Raw genomic sequence first — 13,429 nt, 5'->3', positions numbered from 1 at the left:
TCACCCGGCGGCCCAACTGGCTGTTCTACATTCAGGGGGAGAGTCTGGACCGTCTCAAGACGGCCCTGGGGAGCTTCTAGCTTGACTGGAACAGACGGAGCCGGCAGGTGCGAGGGACCACGGCATTAGCGGCGAGAAAACCGGGCGCGCGCGGGTCACAAGACGGGCGCAGGGCGCGCGGGGGCGCGCGGGGGCGGGGCCTGGCGCGCGGCTCCGCGGGTGACAGGGCGGGCGGGAAGGGGCGGGGTCTCGGGCGGGGCCGCCGGCGGGAGGGGAGGAGTGGAGATGGCGGCGGCGGCGGCGGCGGCGGCGGCTCAGGGGGGCGGGGGCGGGGAGCCCCGGGGAGCTGATGGGGTTGGCCCGGGGGTCCCAGGGGAAGTGGAAGTAGTGAAGGGGCAGCCGTTCGACGTGGGCCCGCGGTACACGCAGCTGCAGTACATCGGCGAGGGCGCGTACGGCATGGTCAGGTGAGGGGGCGTTCCGGGGGAGGGGGCCCCGCGCGAGGGGGCAGGGAGGGGTGCTGAGTGCTCTCTGGGCCGTCGAGACTCCTAGCATCCCGAAGAGGCAGGGGCTCTTGGCGACTGGAGAGCGTCCCAGGGCGAGGGCCTTTGAGTGCTTCCTGGGGGAGGGGGCGCAGCGTATTCGAGGGAGAGAGGGCTTGGGGGCTTTGAACGACTATTCTAGAATGAAGGAGGGCCATCTGAGTACGTAGATGTGTGGGAGCTGTGGGGACCTTGGGCACTCTATAGACACGGGCTGAGGCGAAGAGAGTTAAGTATTCTTGGGGAGGAAATAGCCTGAAGTGGAGAATCAGCGAAGGACCCTTCTTTGGGGAGAGGATGCTTTGATTCCCCCCAGTGAGGCCTGCCAAGGAGTTTGGGAGAGAAGAGCTCAGGGCTGAGCAGGGTGGGGCAGGGCTTTGGGCCGGGGGCCAGGGGCCCAGTGAGCTATGAGGGGTCCGGCAGTGCCTCCCTGCAACTTCCAGGAGGGGTCTGTGAGTTCTCCCAGCCCCACTGTGTGGTCTGGGCCTTTGTTCATCCGGGAACAGCTCTGCTGCTTGGGTCTCTCACCCTGACACCAGTGCTTGCCTTATCCCTTTTCTCCAGTTTCTCCTATGACTCCCTCCTTCTCACTGTGTTTGCCTCACTGTACATCCTCCACTGATCTCCCACCTCCTAGACCTGTGTTGGGATGAGGGAGCCCATCCCATGGGGATGGAATGAGGGGTCAGGGCAACTATAATGGAAATGGTTGAGGAGAAGGGAAGCCAGTGGTCGGTCAGTCTCTTCCTCTGTTTGTGAAGTCACTGAAGGGCTGCCTGGCTAGTCCCCAGCTTTCTCCCTGGAGATCCCAGGCCTTCATAGCAGGAAGGAACCAGCATTGTTTATGACTTGGCCACAGCCCTCTCCTGCTCCCTTCTCTCCCTGCCAAGGCCTGGGTGGGGCCACCAGGCCTGGACTCCCCCTTTGTAAGGCCACACCGACACCACCTCTCTGTCCCTCTCAGCTCAGCTTACGACCATGTGCGCAAGACTCGAGTGGCCATCAAGAAAATCAGCCCCTTCGAGCATCAGACCTACTGCCAGCGCACGCTGCGGGAGATCCAGATCTTGCTGCGCTTCCACCATGAAAATGTCATTGGCATCCGAGACATTCTGCGGGCACCCACCCTGGAAGCCATGAGGGATGTGTATCCTTCACCTTGGCCAGATGGCTGGCCGGGCACAGCCTCAGAGCTGGGCTGGGAGAATGTTGGCTTTCTTTCTGTTTCCTTGTTCCCTACCACCCTCCAAAACAAACCCAGTACACGAAATTTTCCAGCAGAAAAGAGGCCACAGAATGTAAGAGGACCAGGAGGCCTCAGATGAATCCTGGCCTGCTGTAGCCATGCCGTGTGGCCTTGGGCAAGTCCGTTCTCTCTGCTCTGCCTCAGTGAGGGCTGGGCAAGATGGTCTCTATGGGAGCTTTGTCTTCTGACCGCTGCAATTCTGTGACGTAATCCAGCCTCTGCCCACAGTCAGTTCTTGTTTAACAGATGATGATTCTTTCCTCTCTGGGTCCTCAGACTGGAAGGAAGACAGCTGTCTTTTTTTGAGGACCTACTATGAGTCAGGTGCAGTGCATGCCAAGTGCTTTCACATTTCTTATTCTACCTCCCAACTGCCCTACGAGATGGGTCAATCAGCTTCATTTCAAAGATGAGCACCCTGAGGCTCAGAAGGCCTGAAATCAAGTGTTTCTGCCGCTGCCACCTCCCCTCCCCTAGATGAGAACCTGTCCTTCTTTCTCTGAGACTTTCTGCCCAGAGCCCCACCCCAGTTACCTGTGGACTTGAACCTTGCCCAGGGAGGGACAGCCTTGCCTTCGTAGCCCTCCCCCCAAATCGCTTTCCTGGCGTGTTGTCCACTTCCTGCCTGGCTCTGTTGTTAGCAGCTTGTAACACCCGCCACCTCCCCACCCCCACCTCCTCACTCCCAGTCCTCCACCCAAGAGTGGGGATTTGTACTGCAGTGTCTGCAGTCCCCACCACAAACTGTGGGCAGGAAATCTCCACGCTCACCCCCAGCTTGCTGTGTGACTGTAACCAAGTCACTGCATCTTGCTGGGCCTCTTCATCTGTAAAACAGCAGGGTTGGTCCAGATGTTCTCAGAAGGCCCTTTTGAGGCTGATTCTAAACGACAATCCTGACTTATTCTTTCAGAGACAAGCCAAAAGACGTTTATTTATTTACGTTTAACCTTTGTTTTCTCCTAAAATATAAAAGGACATTTACTCCTCCATCTTCTGATGTGTGTCTAAGCACTCTTTGAGTAGGAGTGTGCTCTTGGGAGTTTCTCCTCATTTGTCTTGCACGAACCATTCCCATAAGGCAGGCATTTATTTTTAAGCAAACATTTATTGCATGCCAGATGATGTTCATACATTATCTCATTTAACCTTCTCAACAGCCATGTGGCTCAGGCATTTACAATAGCCATACCAGTTCATGTTTGCTGATCATTTACAATGTGGCAAGCACGGGGCTGGCTGCTTTACACAGGTCATTTCCTCTAATCTTCACAACTACTCTCTCAAGAACGGTTCTTCCCCCTGCTTTACAGATGAGGAAATGGAGGTGCAGACAGGTTGAGGTCCTGAAGCCCGTGAGCAGTGGAGTGGGGATCTCAGACACAGGCAGATTAACTCCAGAACTACTGCTCTTAACGGTGCAGTTCTCCTGCCTCCTGCAGTTTATTATCCCTCTTTTCCCAGTAGGGAAACTGAGGCCAGAGAGCTGAAGTGCTTTGCCCAGGGTCATCAGCTGAGGCCCTGAGCCACGCTGCTGAGCACTGGCCTTGCCCAGCCCCTCATGTGGGTGGGCTCATCTGGTGAGTCCCAGGGGTGCCAGCTGGAAGAGATGTGAAGCCTGCTCACCAGAACCTGTTCTTCTTAACCAAGTGCCTCCTGCTACCCCCACCCGGGGGGTCTCCGGTGCCATCCTCAGCTACATTGTGCAGGACCTGATGGAGACAGACCTGTACAAGTTGCTCAAAAGCCAGCAGCTGAGCAACGACCACATCTGCTATTTCCTTTACCAGATCCTTCGGGGCCTCAAGTATATCCACTCAGCCAACGTGCTCCACCGGGATTTAAAACCCTCCAACCTGCTCATCAACACCACCTGTGACCTTAAGGTCAGAGGGTTAGGTGCCTGTCCCCTCCTCCCCTGGCGTCTGGGGCTTGAAGGTGACCAATAGCCCCCATGGGTAGGAGAGTATCACAAGCAAGGGGAACAGCATGGGCAGAGGCATGGCAATACGATTACATGGGCTGGGGCGGCCTTGAACACCAAGCTTAGCAGCCTGGGTTGGATTCTAGATCTGCGATTTTGGCCTTGCCCGGATCGCCGATCCTGAGCACGACCACACCGGCTTCCTGACAGAATACGTGGCCACTCGCTGGTACCGGGCCCCAGAAATCATGCTTAACTCCAAGGTATGGGGTTCACCACCTCTGAAGGGAAGGGGCCAGATCCCTTTTAGAAAGCGCTGGAGCCACCCCTGAGCCAGGCACTGAGTCCCATGATGCAGGAAGTCTACCCCCTGGGCCTGGTCACACTACTCTAGTCCTTGGGCTCTGGAAAGAAGCTGAGCATTAGCTCTTCTGGGCCTCTGCCCTCTGCCTTCCTGGCTGTCGTTGAATCTAGGTTGGGGGTGGTAGCTTGGCCCAAACAACAGGGCCCTTTTGAGGCTGGTCCAGGAGCCCACCACTTTCTCCTCCTCCCCAGGGCTATACCAAGTCCATCGACATCTGGTCTGTGGGTTGCATTTTGGCTGAGATGCTTTCCAACCGGCCCATATTCCCTGGCAAGCACTACCTGGACCAGCTCAACCACATTCTGGGTGAGAGGGGCCTGGCCAGTGGAGTGGGAGGGAGATTAGTTTATCAGAAGTGAGATTTCTTTAGGGTCAGGGTGAGTGAGTCTTCAGGAATTGAATCAGGGATACCATCACGTATGGAGCCTGTAAAGCATCTCACAGTATTTCAGTGAGGTATAGATGCCATCCCGACTTGAGAGATGGGAAAAGCAAGTCTACACCCCACACTTAGGAAGTGCTGGAGCTGGGGTTTAAACCTAGGACTGCCCGAATCCAGACCCCTTGCTTTTCACCACCATAGTATTGGCTGGGCGGGAACTGTCAGGGCCTGGAGTTGATTGGTGGGGGCTCTTGTTCCTGGGTCCTTCTGTTCCCAGAAAGGAGAGGAGATTTCTCACCATCACCTGCCTTACCCACAGGTATCCTCGGTTCCCCATCCCAGGAGGACCTGAATTGTATCATCAACATGAAGGCTCGAAACTACCTACAGTCTCTGCCCTCCAAGACCAAGGTGGCCTGGGCCAAGCTTTTCCCCAAGTCAGACTCCAAAGGTGAGAGAAACATGGGGGCTGATGTGGGATAAAAACTAGGTGCACAGGAGGGTACGTGAGCCCAACAGCTGCCTGAGTAGACAAGCCCCTGGGCATGGAGAAACAAAGTAATGCCTCTGGGAGCTCCTCTGGCCTTCCCTTTGACCCCTGACTCCTGCCCTTCACTAGCCCTTGACCTACTGGACCGGATGTTGACCTTTAACCCCAACAAACGGATCACAGTGGAGGAAGCGCTGGCTCACCCCTACCTGGAGCAGTACTATGACCCAACGGATGAGGTGGGTCAGCCACCAGGAGCAGGGCTGGCAGATAGGTGGATGGGTAGGCACCCTCAGTACCTGGCCTGAGCCTTACTTCTTTGCCACCCCAGCCAGTGGCGGAAGAACCTTTCACCTTTGACATGGAGCTGGATGATCTACCAAAGGAGCGGCTGAAGGAGCTCATCTTCCAGGAAACAGCCCGCTTCCAGCCTGGGGTGCTGGAGGCCCCCTAACCTAGACAGATGCCTCTGCTCCCTGGGGCCTGGTGAGTGCTCCCCACCGCCCACGCACAGATTCACCCTGATACCAGGGTCCCCAACACGTCTCCATACAGTCACAAGCTTGCTCACGCCCACGATCCATGTGTATGGTGGCAACAGAAGGGCCCAGAGCCTGCCCAGGCCACAGACCTGAGGTCCGCCAGTTCTTCATGTCCTTTCTCCTCTATCTCAGCCCCAAATGTCTCCCGCCTGTTAACACCCTGCATCCTCCAGCCCCAATAGCCATTGCAGACCCTCGGAGGTCACTGAGGGCCCCTCTCACCTGTCTGAGGAACAGAGCCAGATTTTGGCTCTCCCAGTATGGGCAGAGAGGCAGGTGGGGCAGTCATTGTTGTGGGAGGAGCCAGCAGCACCCAGCCTGACCCAGATGCTTTTTCACACCTGGTGCCCAGGTCAGCAGTTCACATACCTTTGGGGGACCCTGATGTGCCTGCACCCACCCACACTGCCCTCTTTTCCTCCTCTAGTCTCCTCTCTGTCTTTGGCCAGCTGTGGCCTGCTAGAAGGAAGGCAGACACACCTGGGTTCAAACCCTAGTTCTGACACTTGATAAGAGCTCCATGATATTGTACAAGACACCTCACCTCTCTCTGCCTCTGTTTCCTGGAGACAGTCTTGATAAGGAGAGCAAACACAGAGCACTAAGCATTGTTCTAAGAGGTTGACATGTATTAACTCATTTAATTCTTATAGCAGTACCTTGAGATAGGTACTAATGTCATCCCCATTTACAGATAAGGAAACCGAGACACATCCCACTTACCTGTGAGGATGAAATGAGAAATCTGAGGTCAGGGCTCTGGCAGGTCCTCTTGTGGGTGCTAATGTTCCTTTCCGGCCTGCCTTTTTGTTTAGGCCCTGCCTCCTGACTGTCCCTCCCCTGCCGGACTGTTAGAAAATGGACACTGCGCCCAGCCCAGACCCCGGCAGCCCAGGTCAGGGCAGAGGGTGGGCCTGGCCCCCTCCCCTTGCTTTGCTCAGGCCTCCCACTTCAGGCAGGCCAGGGTTCCCTCCATCCCCCCCACTCCCAGGACCTGAGAGGCTCAGGTGGCCCCAAAGCAATTCCCCTCTGCTGCTCTGCCTTCATCTACCCCAGCTATCCCAGTCTCTGGTACTTCTGGAATCACACAGCTCTGGCTGCCCCGGGACCTACTGAGGGGCAGTGGGGGATGGGGAATGAGGGACACTGAGTAGGGATTCAGGGCAAACCCTGCCTGACTCACCTCATTAAAACTCCACCCCATTTTCCTTGAAGGAACATTCCTAAGACTCAAGGACTAGTATCCCTGAGGAGTAGGGCCTGGACCTGAACCCCTTTCCCGAAGCTGCCCCATCTAACACTCCCCGCTGCTTCTGTGTGTGGGTGAACAGAAGTGGAGATGGGGGCCCGTGGAGAGCCCAGTGCCCCTGCCCACCCCCTGTGCCTGTATCTAATATATAAATATAGAGATGTGGATGATGGCCTTGGCTCTTTCTGTGTTCGCCGATGCCCTGACCCTAACCATTGCTGCTTTGAGGACTGACTCTCTGGGCCAGCTGCTTCCCGTCTGTGGCTTCACCCAGCCCTAGTTACCTTTGGCTCCCCAGTTGGCTAGGGTTGAGGATGGCGGTGTAAGGAGCTCCAGACTCCTGGACAGAGTGGAGTCAATTTTCCCTTTAGTCACTGTTTTCTCCCCTCTCTGATGGCTTCCCGTCTAACAGGCTGAGGGTGATTTGGGGTTGACTCAGGGGCACCTTACACCCCCCCCGCATTTTCTGGAAATGGCAAGGGGCAGTGTGTTGTATACCCTGGCCACACACACCAGTGGGAGGGGGAATGTTATGGCAGATCTGGTGTTGGGGGACTTGATTGCCCACTGTGGCCAAGGACAGAGGGGTGCTGGGATCTATGAAGGGTCTCGGGGTATGAGGGCCACAGCTGCGTGGCTTCTGCTCCTGCCTCTACCTCATCCCCAGCTGAGCCCTGCAGCCTGGCCCCAGGCCAGCAGCAGGCTCAGCAGGTCCCAGGGGCGTGGTAGCAGCCAGCGGTGGAGCCAGCCTATATCGGCAAGGCAGTCAGAGAGGCAGCATAGTCCATCGGGAACAGCTGAGCTCACTGCAGTCAGTGCCTGGAGAGGAAGCATGGCCATGAGCCCTCTGCTGTACTACGCCTTGCCTGCCCTGGGCAGCTATGTTGTGATCTCCATGTTCTTCCTGCGCCGGCCTCACCTGCTGCACACACCCTGGGTCCCAGCCTTCTTTCCCCGCCTAGGGGCCCACCGGGGAGGTAAGCTGGGCGGGGGTAGGATGAGGGGGTAGCGGCTACTGAAGGTGGAGTGATGATAGCAAGACAGGAGCCACGGTAGACAGCAGGTCCAGGGGGTGGGATGTTAGAGGGCAGAGACCAAGGTCGGAGTGGAGCAGGGTGGTGGAGCAGGATGTAGAATGGGAAAGAAGTTCAACTTGGGCTGACTAGGGGTGATGAGGCAGGGGTGGGGGAAGGAGGGAGGCCAGGCCCCAGGGACCCACCCCAGCTGCCCCACACAGGATCTGGAGAGCGGCTGGAGAACACCATGGAGGCCATGGAGAAGTGAGTGCACCTGCCTGGCCCAGCTGCCGGGTAAGGTTGTGCTAGTTGAACACTACATGACACCAAAGGGTGCCATTCACTTCCTAGTCTGAGTGACTGGAGCTCCCTGGAGGTGTGTGGTGTACAGCCTGCACATCCCACCTTGAACTCTGCCCCACGCTCCCCAAACCTCCCCACCACCCCACGGTCTGGCCCGTCCCCATCCCCCTCCCACCACTGACCTTCGCTCCCTTAGCTCCGTGGCCCAGCGAGCAGACCTCCTGGAGCTCGACTGCCAGCTGACACGGGATGGCGTAGTGGTGGTATCGCATGATGAGAACCTGTCCCGCCAGTCAGGTGTAAATAGGGATGTGGGCAGCCTGGACTTTGAGGTGAGCCCTGCCCTCACTGTACCCAGAGAGCCACCACGCCTCCATGCGTGCGTCCTGGTGACATGCTCCCTGCTTTCCCCAGGAGCTGCCCCTCTACAAGGAAGAGCTGGAAGTGTACTTCTCACCAGGTGAGACCATGGGCTGTGAGCCCAGGGCTGAGCCAGCCCCACTGGGGTCATGGCATCAACCTCTTGCCCTCTCTTCTCTGGGACTTGCCCCCCTCCCTCTGGGTTCCCACCCTTATCCCACCAATCCTTTTCTGATCCCTATTTCTACAACCCCCCAGGCCACTTTGCACATGGGTCAGACCGGCATATGACACGTCTGGAGGACGTGTTCCAGAGGTTCCCTCGGATGCCCATGAGCTTGGAGGTCAAAGGGGAAAATGTAGAGCTCATTCACAAGGTGGTGCTGCAGACAGGAGCGGGCGGGGCTCAGGGCTGGAGAGAAGCCTGACTCTCCCCTTGGTTTCCTCCTCCTCCTCCTCCCAGATAGCAGGCCTGGTGAGGCGATTTGACCGCTGTGAAATCACCATCTGGGCCTCGGAGAAGAGTTCAATTATGAAGAAGTGCAGGGCTGCCGTGAGTCCCTGTTCCCTCCCTGCTCCCCACCTCCCCCCAGCCTCAGAGGCCTAGGCTGGGAGGGGCCTGGGCGTTCTGGAGGAACTGGCCCTGTGTAGGGTCTCCGAGAGTAGGATTGGGAGAAGTGGGGTGGTGGGGAAAGTGTGTGAGCAGAGGCCTGCTGGTGGGCACGGGCAAGTGCACTTAGGCCCAGAATACCCGGCCCAGACGGGGCTCTGATCCTGCACATGGTTGGGCTTCCTGAATGTCTAAAACTGTTTCCCCTGAAGGCCAAGCCTCTCCTCTGCTTCCTCAGGAGAGACTGATCCCCCTTCTTCCTTCCCCTTGCCTCCCAGAACCCCGAGATGCCGTTCTCCTTCACAATAAGCCGAGGATTCCGGTTGCTGCTGCTCTATTACCTGGGGCTGCTGCCCTTCATCCCAATCCCTGAGAGGTTCCTCATCTGCTTCTTGCCTACCATCATCAACAGGTACCCACAGGGCCCCGTCTCCCTTCTTCATCCTTTCCCAGACCTCTGGCTGTTTCTGGCTTCAGAAAAACACCCACCACCTCAAACCCCATTGGACAGGGTCCCTTTTGGAACGGGAGACCCAGTGTCCCCAGCTCCCTGGCTACCCTCAAGGATAACCCCCAGGGTACTTTGAAGACACTGGTTCTCACCCAGCATTCATGAATACTAAGGGGGCCATGAACCCCCTGTAATTCTATGAAAATGTGTGTTGATGTGGATGGAGTTTTGGGACAGAGTTATTATTCATCCATTCATCTGACAAATATTTATTGAATGCCTATTCTGTTCCAGGTGGAGTTACACTAGTAAATAAGACCAGTGTGGGTGGGGTAAGACGCTCTGTGAACTTACAGTCTGGCAGGGGAGACAGCTATTAATTAATTATAGCATCACTCCGATTCTCAAAAGGAAAAGCAAGCATTTTCTGCTGGAAGACAAGGATTAACAAAGTAACAGCTGGGTCAAGTATCAGGAATTTGGATACTTCGCCAGCTCTCAGGCCTGGCTCCTCCCTTTGCTTTCTGAGAACTCTATGGCCGCCCCCAGCGCTTTCTGCTCCCCTCTGTTGTCCTTGCTAGTCCCAACAATCCCTTGCTACCAAGACATCATTGTACTACAAAATTTTGTATACATAACTTTTTTTTTTTTGAGGAAGATTAGCCCTGAGCTAACATCTGCCGCCAATCCTCCTCTTTTTGCTGAGGAAGACTGGCCCTGAGCTCACATCCGTGCCCATCTTCCTCTACTTTATATGCGGGATGCCTACCACAGCATAGCTTGATGAGCGGTGCCATGTCCGCACCCAGGATCCAAACTGGCGAACCCCGGGCCACCAAAGTGGAGTGTGCAAACTTAACCGCTGCGCCTCCAGGCCGGCCCCTACGTAACTTTTTATACATGGTTTACAAAGTGTTTTTACATCCTTTAGTTTATTGGAGTTTTACCTTGTAGCACCCCCAGGATACAGGAATCATGACCCCCATAGTACCATGGAGAATGGGAGGCTCAGAGAGGTTCTGTAATTTGTCCAAGGTCACACAGCAAAGCCTGCCCTTGGACATTGTAAAGGGCCTCTAAAGTCACCCCTGGAGTGGGACAGTTTGGGGCAAGTAGCCAATCCGTTAAACACTGTCTGGTCTCAGAAAGCTGGACCAGCCCAACCAGGAAGACCTCCAGATTCCATGTCCAGCTTGGGAATCAAGCTGGGTGCTGGTGGTCCTGGCCCACTATGGATTTGGTGTGTGACCTTGGGGGCAAGTCACTTTAGCTCTCAAAGACTCAGTTTTCTCTTCTGTAAAATGGTGAGGCAAGGGGCACACCTTCAAAGCATGGAGTCAAGGGTATGGGAGTAGGATCTCACTGCACAATGGGTGAATTGTCCTCTGGGAAACTGTGAAGGCTCTTCTAGAGGGGGCAGGGTTATACTAGTCGGGGTCACTGCCACCCCACCCACCCCTGTGACCGAGAGACCCCCAAGGGGCTGACTACAACACCACCTCTCCACAGGACCTACTTCCCATTTTCCTCCCCTGGGCTGAACCAGCTGGCTGCCGTGCTTTCCAAATGGTGAGGTGGGCGAGAAGGTTGGGTGGAGTGTCCCCACAGGCCCTGCCACTGCCCTTCTCCTTGGTCCCCTCTCATCATGGTCTTTGCCACCCCTCTCCCCACCAGGTTCATCATGAGGAAAAGTCTGATCCAACACCTGGAGCAGCGAGGGGTGCAGGTAATGCTTGCCGCCCCCCGTAAGTGCGCGGTTCAGCACGGGCCTAGCACAGCATTCCAATCATAGCTCTGCCACTGACTAGCTGGGGCAGTTGGGGAGGTCACCTTCTGAGTCTTGGTTTCTTTGTCTGTAAAATAGAGATGATGGTATATTTAAGTGTTCTGGATATGTAACTGGTACGTAGTAAGGGCTTGATAAATGTCAGCCATGCTGCTGCTGCTGATGTATTGAAGTGTCCTGATCCCTGATGAGGGGGGCAGGGGAAAGAGCAGAGAAGTGAAAAACCAGCCCAGCCCACTGCCTCCCTCTCTCCTGGGCATCATCAGCTTTGACCAGGTCATTTAATTAGCAAACCTTTGTTGAGAACGCACTGCATTCCAGGCCCTGTGATACCGGGGACAGAGCATGGAGCTTACCATCAAGGGCAGAGGAAGGAAATGAAGAAGGTCATCGCGGGGGTGATGAGTGGACAGAAAGGAAACAGTGCTGTGTGGGGTTAGAGAAGGCCTTCTGGAAGAAGTGAGGAGCTGGCTCATGGGGAGGGGAAAGGAAGAGCATGAGATGGTAGGAGGTAGGAGGCTCAGCGTGTGGGAAGGCCAGGAGGAATAAGAGGCCATGGCAGTCCGAGGAACTGAGACGGGTTCTGCCAGGCTGCAGTTGAGGAAGCAGCGCAAGGGGCGCTAGAGGAGGCAGCAGAGGCCGAGGCGGGCAGCTGGTGCACCTCAGTGAGGAGCCTCGACTTCAGCCCAAAGGGAGGGGAAGCTTTTGAGGGGCTTAAGCAGGGAGAGACCTGATCCAGTTGAGGTTTGTTGAGTGAGGGTCACTCCAGCCACCATGTGGAGACGGGATTGTGGGGCCAGTGTGGAAGTAGAGTCTCATTAGGAGGCTGAGGCTGCCAGTGACAGGACTTTGGCTTGGGTGGCAGCAGTGGGGATGGATGGGAGAGTTAGCCCACAGACAGGCCAGGACTCGACCACTGATTAGATGTGGGGCGAGGGAGGCCTGGGGATGACATAGGTCTTTCTGATCAGCCCTCTCACTCTGCGGGTCTTCACAGCTCTTGGAGGTTGGACCGTCACTCTCATTTGTCACATTAAGAAAGCAAGAGGTCCAGTGACTTGCCCAGGGTACAAATACTACGACTGCCTGCCTCACTACCCACAAGAGGGGACTCAGGAGGCAGGAAGATGCAGAGCCGCAGCAGATGCGGGCAGGCTGGGCGGCACTGATCACTGGTAAACCTTCCGCAACTGGCTCTCCGGAAAAAAACACAGCACCCTAATTTGAGCATTGGATAATTTTCCTGCTGTATATATTCCCACAGTGGCCAATTTCAGGCTGCCAACATGAAGTCACTGAACACAGAGTTGAGAAGCACACCATTATATAGTATTTCTATCTTATACATTCAACAGACATAACCTCCAGAGCACAGGTAATTGTAAAATGTAGTAAAATAATTAGGAAGTGATGAGTTTTGGGGATCTATTACCTTTGTTTTTAATATAATTTATTGACTTGTAGATTTATATAATTTAGTATTTAATAATGGCTGTTTTTAATAACCAGTTTACAAAATTCCTGAAAACTTAGCAATTTACTTCAGCATACCACTGCTGGGGGCTCTCCACAGAGGAGAACTCCCACCATCTGGATGTAAGGGGGAGTTCCAGGTAAAGTTGTGTGGAAACTACAAGCCTATCCCTCCCCACTCAGGTGATATTTTGGTGCCTTAATGAAGAGTCAGATTTTGAAGTGGCCTTCAGCTTGGGGGCCACTGGCGTCATGACCGATTACCCCACAGCCTTGAGGCGCTACCTGGACAACCAACGAGCAGCTGCCAGGGCCTCCTAAGCCTGGTGCCCTCTCCCTCTCTTCTATTTCTCTTCCCCAATAAATATTTTCTTTTCAGTCATGTCTTTGTGCTTGGGGGACAGAGTTGGGGAGATCCTAGACTGCAAAGATGGCAGTTTAGGGCAGACGAGGCCAGCCTAGGGCCAGAGTCTGGGCCCCTAACCAGCCTGACCCACTGGTTCCACCACATTCCAGACCTAGAGTAGAACCACACCCTGTGGCAGCCTGGCCTCCACTCTCCTCAGGAATGTCCCTTGCAGGAGCAAGGCCCCCTACCCCTTCAGAGCCACAGATAATGATTCCATTCTCCTGAGGCCACTAAGAGCCCCAGGCACACAGCAAGGGGCTTGACTTGCCCCTGTGGGCCTGT

At 55.5% G+C, this 13,429-nt stretch overlaps 2 protein-coding genes across 5 annotated transcripts; both read left to right on the top strand.

Moving 5' to 3' along the window:
* The first annotated feature begins 240 nt into the window (after positions 1 to 240).
* On the top strand, positions 241 to 6,911 carry MAPK3 (mitogen-activated protein kinase 3). The gene is made up of 9 exons (XM_014863969.3): positions 241 to 467; positions 1,507 to 1,689; positions 3,485 to 3,674; positions 3,859 to 3,975; positions 4,268 to 4,382; positions 4,778 to 4,909; positions 5,078 to 5,187; positions 5,280 to 5,434; positions 6,306 to 6,911. The coding sequence occupies exons 1-8, from the start codon at positions 286 to 288 to the stop codon at positions 5,400 to 5,402; spliced, it is 1,152 nt and encodes a 383-aa protein (XP_014719455.2). The 5' UTR covers positions 241 to 285; the 3' UTR covers positions 5,403 to 5,434; positions 6,306 to 6,911.
* On the top strand, positions 6,906 to 13,116 carry GDPD3 (glycerophosphodiester phosphodiesterase domain containing 3). Of its 4 annotated transcripts, XR_011494001.1 has the most exons (12): positions 7,074 to 7,716; positions 7,977 to 8,019; positions 8,255 to 8,390; positions 8,473 to 8,518; positions 8,677 to 8,795; positions 8,882 to 8,971; positions 9,307 to 9,440; positions 10,989 to 11,048; positions 11,154 to 11,205; positions 12,263 to 12,440; positions 12,530 to 12,640; positions 12,922 to 13,116. XR_011494001.1 is itself a non-coding variant. In XM_014863966.3 (10 exons), the coding sequence occupies exons 1-10, from the start codon at positions 7,212 to 7,214 to the stop codon at positions 13,057 to 13,059; spliced, it is 1,323 nt and encodes a 440-aa protein (XP_014719452.3). In that variant the 5' UTR covers positions 6,906 to 7,211; the 3' UTR covers positions 13,060 to 13,116. The 4 variants fall into 4 exon arrangements, 2 of the variants coding, with proteins under 2 accessions (XP_014719452.3, XP_070340046.1); XR_011494000.1 differs by having other exon boundaries at positions 12,263 to 12,640; XM_014863966.3 differs by lacking the exons at positions 12,263 to 12,440; positions 12,530 to 12,640 and having other exon boundaries at positions 6,906 to 7,716.
* The last annotated feature ends 313 nt before the right edge of the window (positions 13,117 to 13,429 follow it).

Source organism: Equus asinus, chromosome 14 (genome assembly GCF_041296235.1).
Source record: "Equus asinus isolate D_3611 breed Donkey chromosome 14, EquAss-T2T_v2, whole genome shotgun sequence".
Taxonomy (NCBI): domain Eukaryota; kingdom Metazoa; phylum Chordata; class Mammalia; order Perissodactyla; family Equidae; genus Equus; species Equus asinus.
Note: the sequence above shows the minus strand (reverse complement) of the source record. Positions and strands in the feature narration are given on the sequence as shown.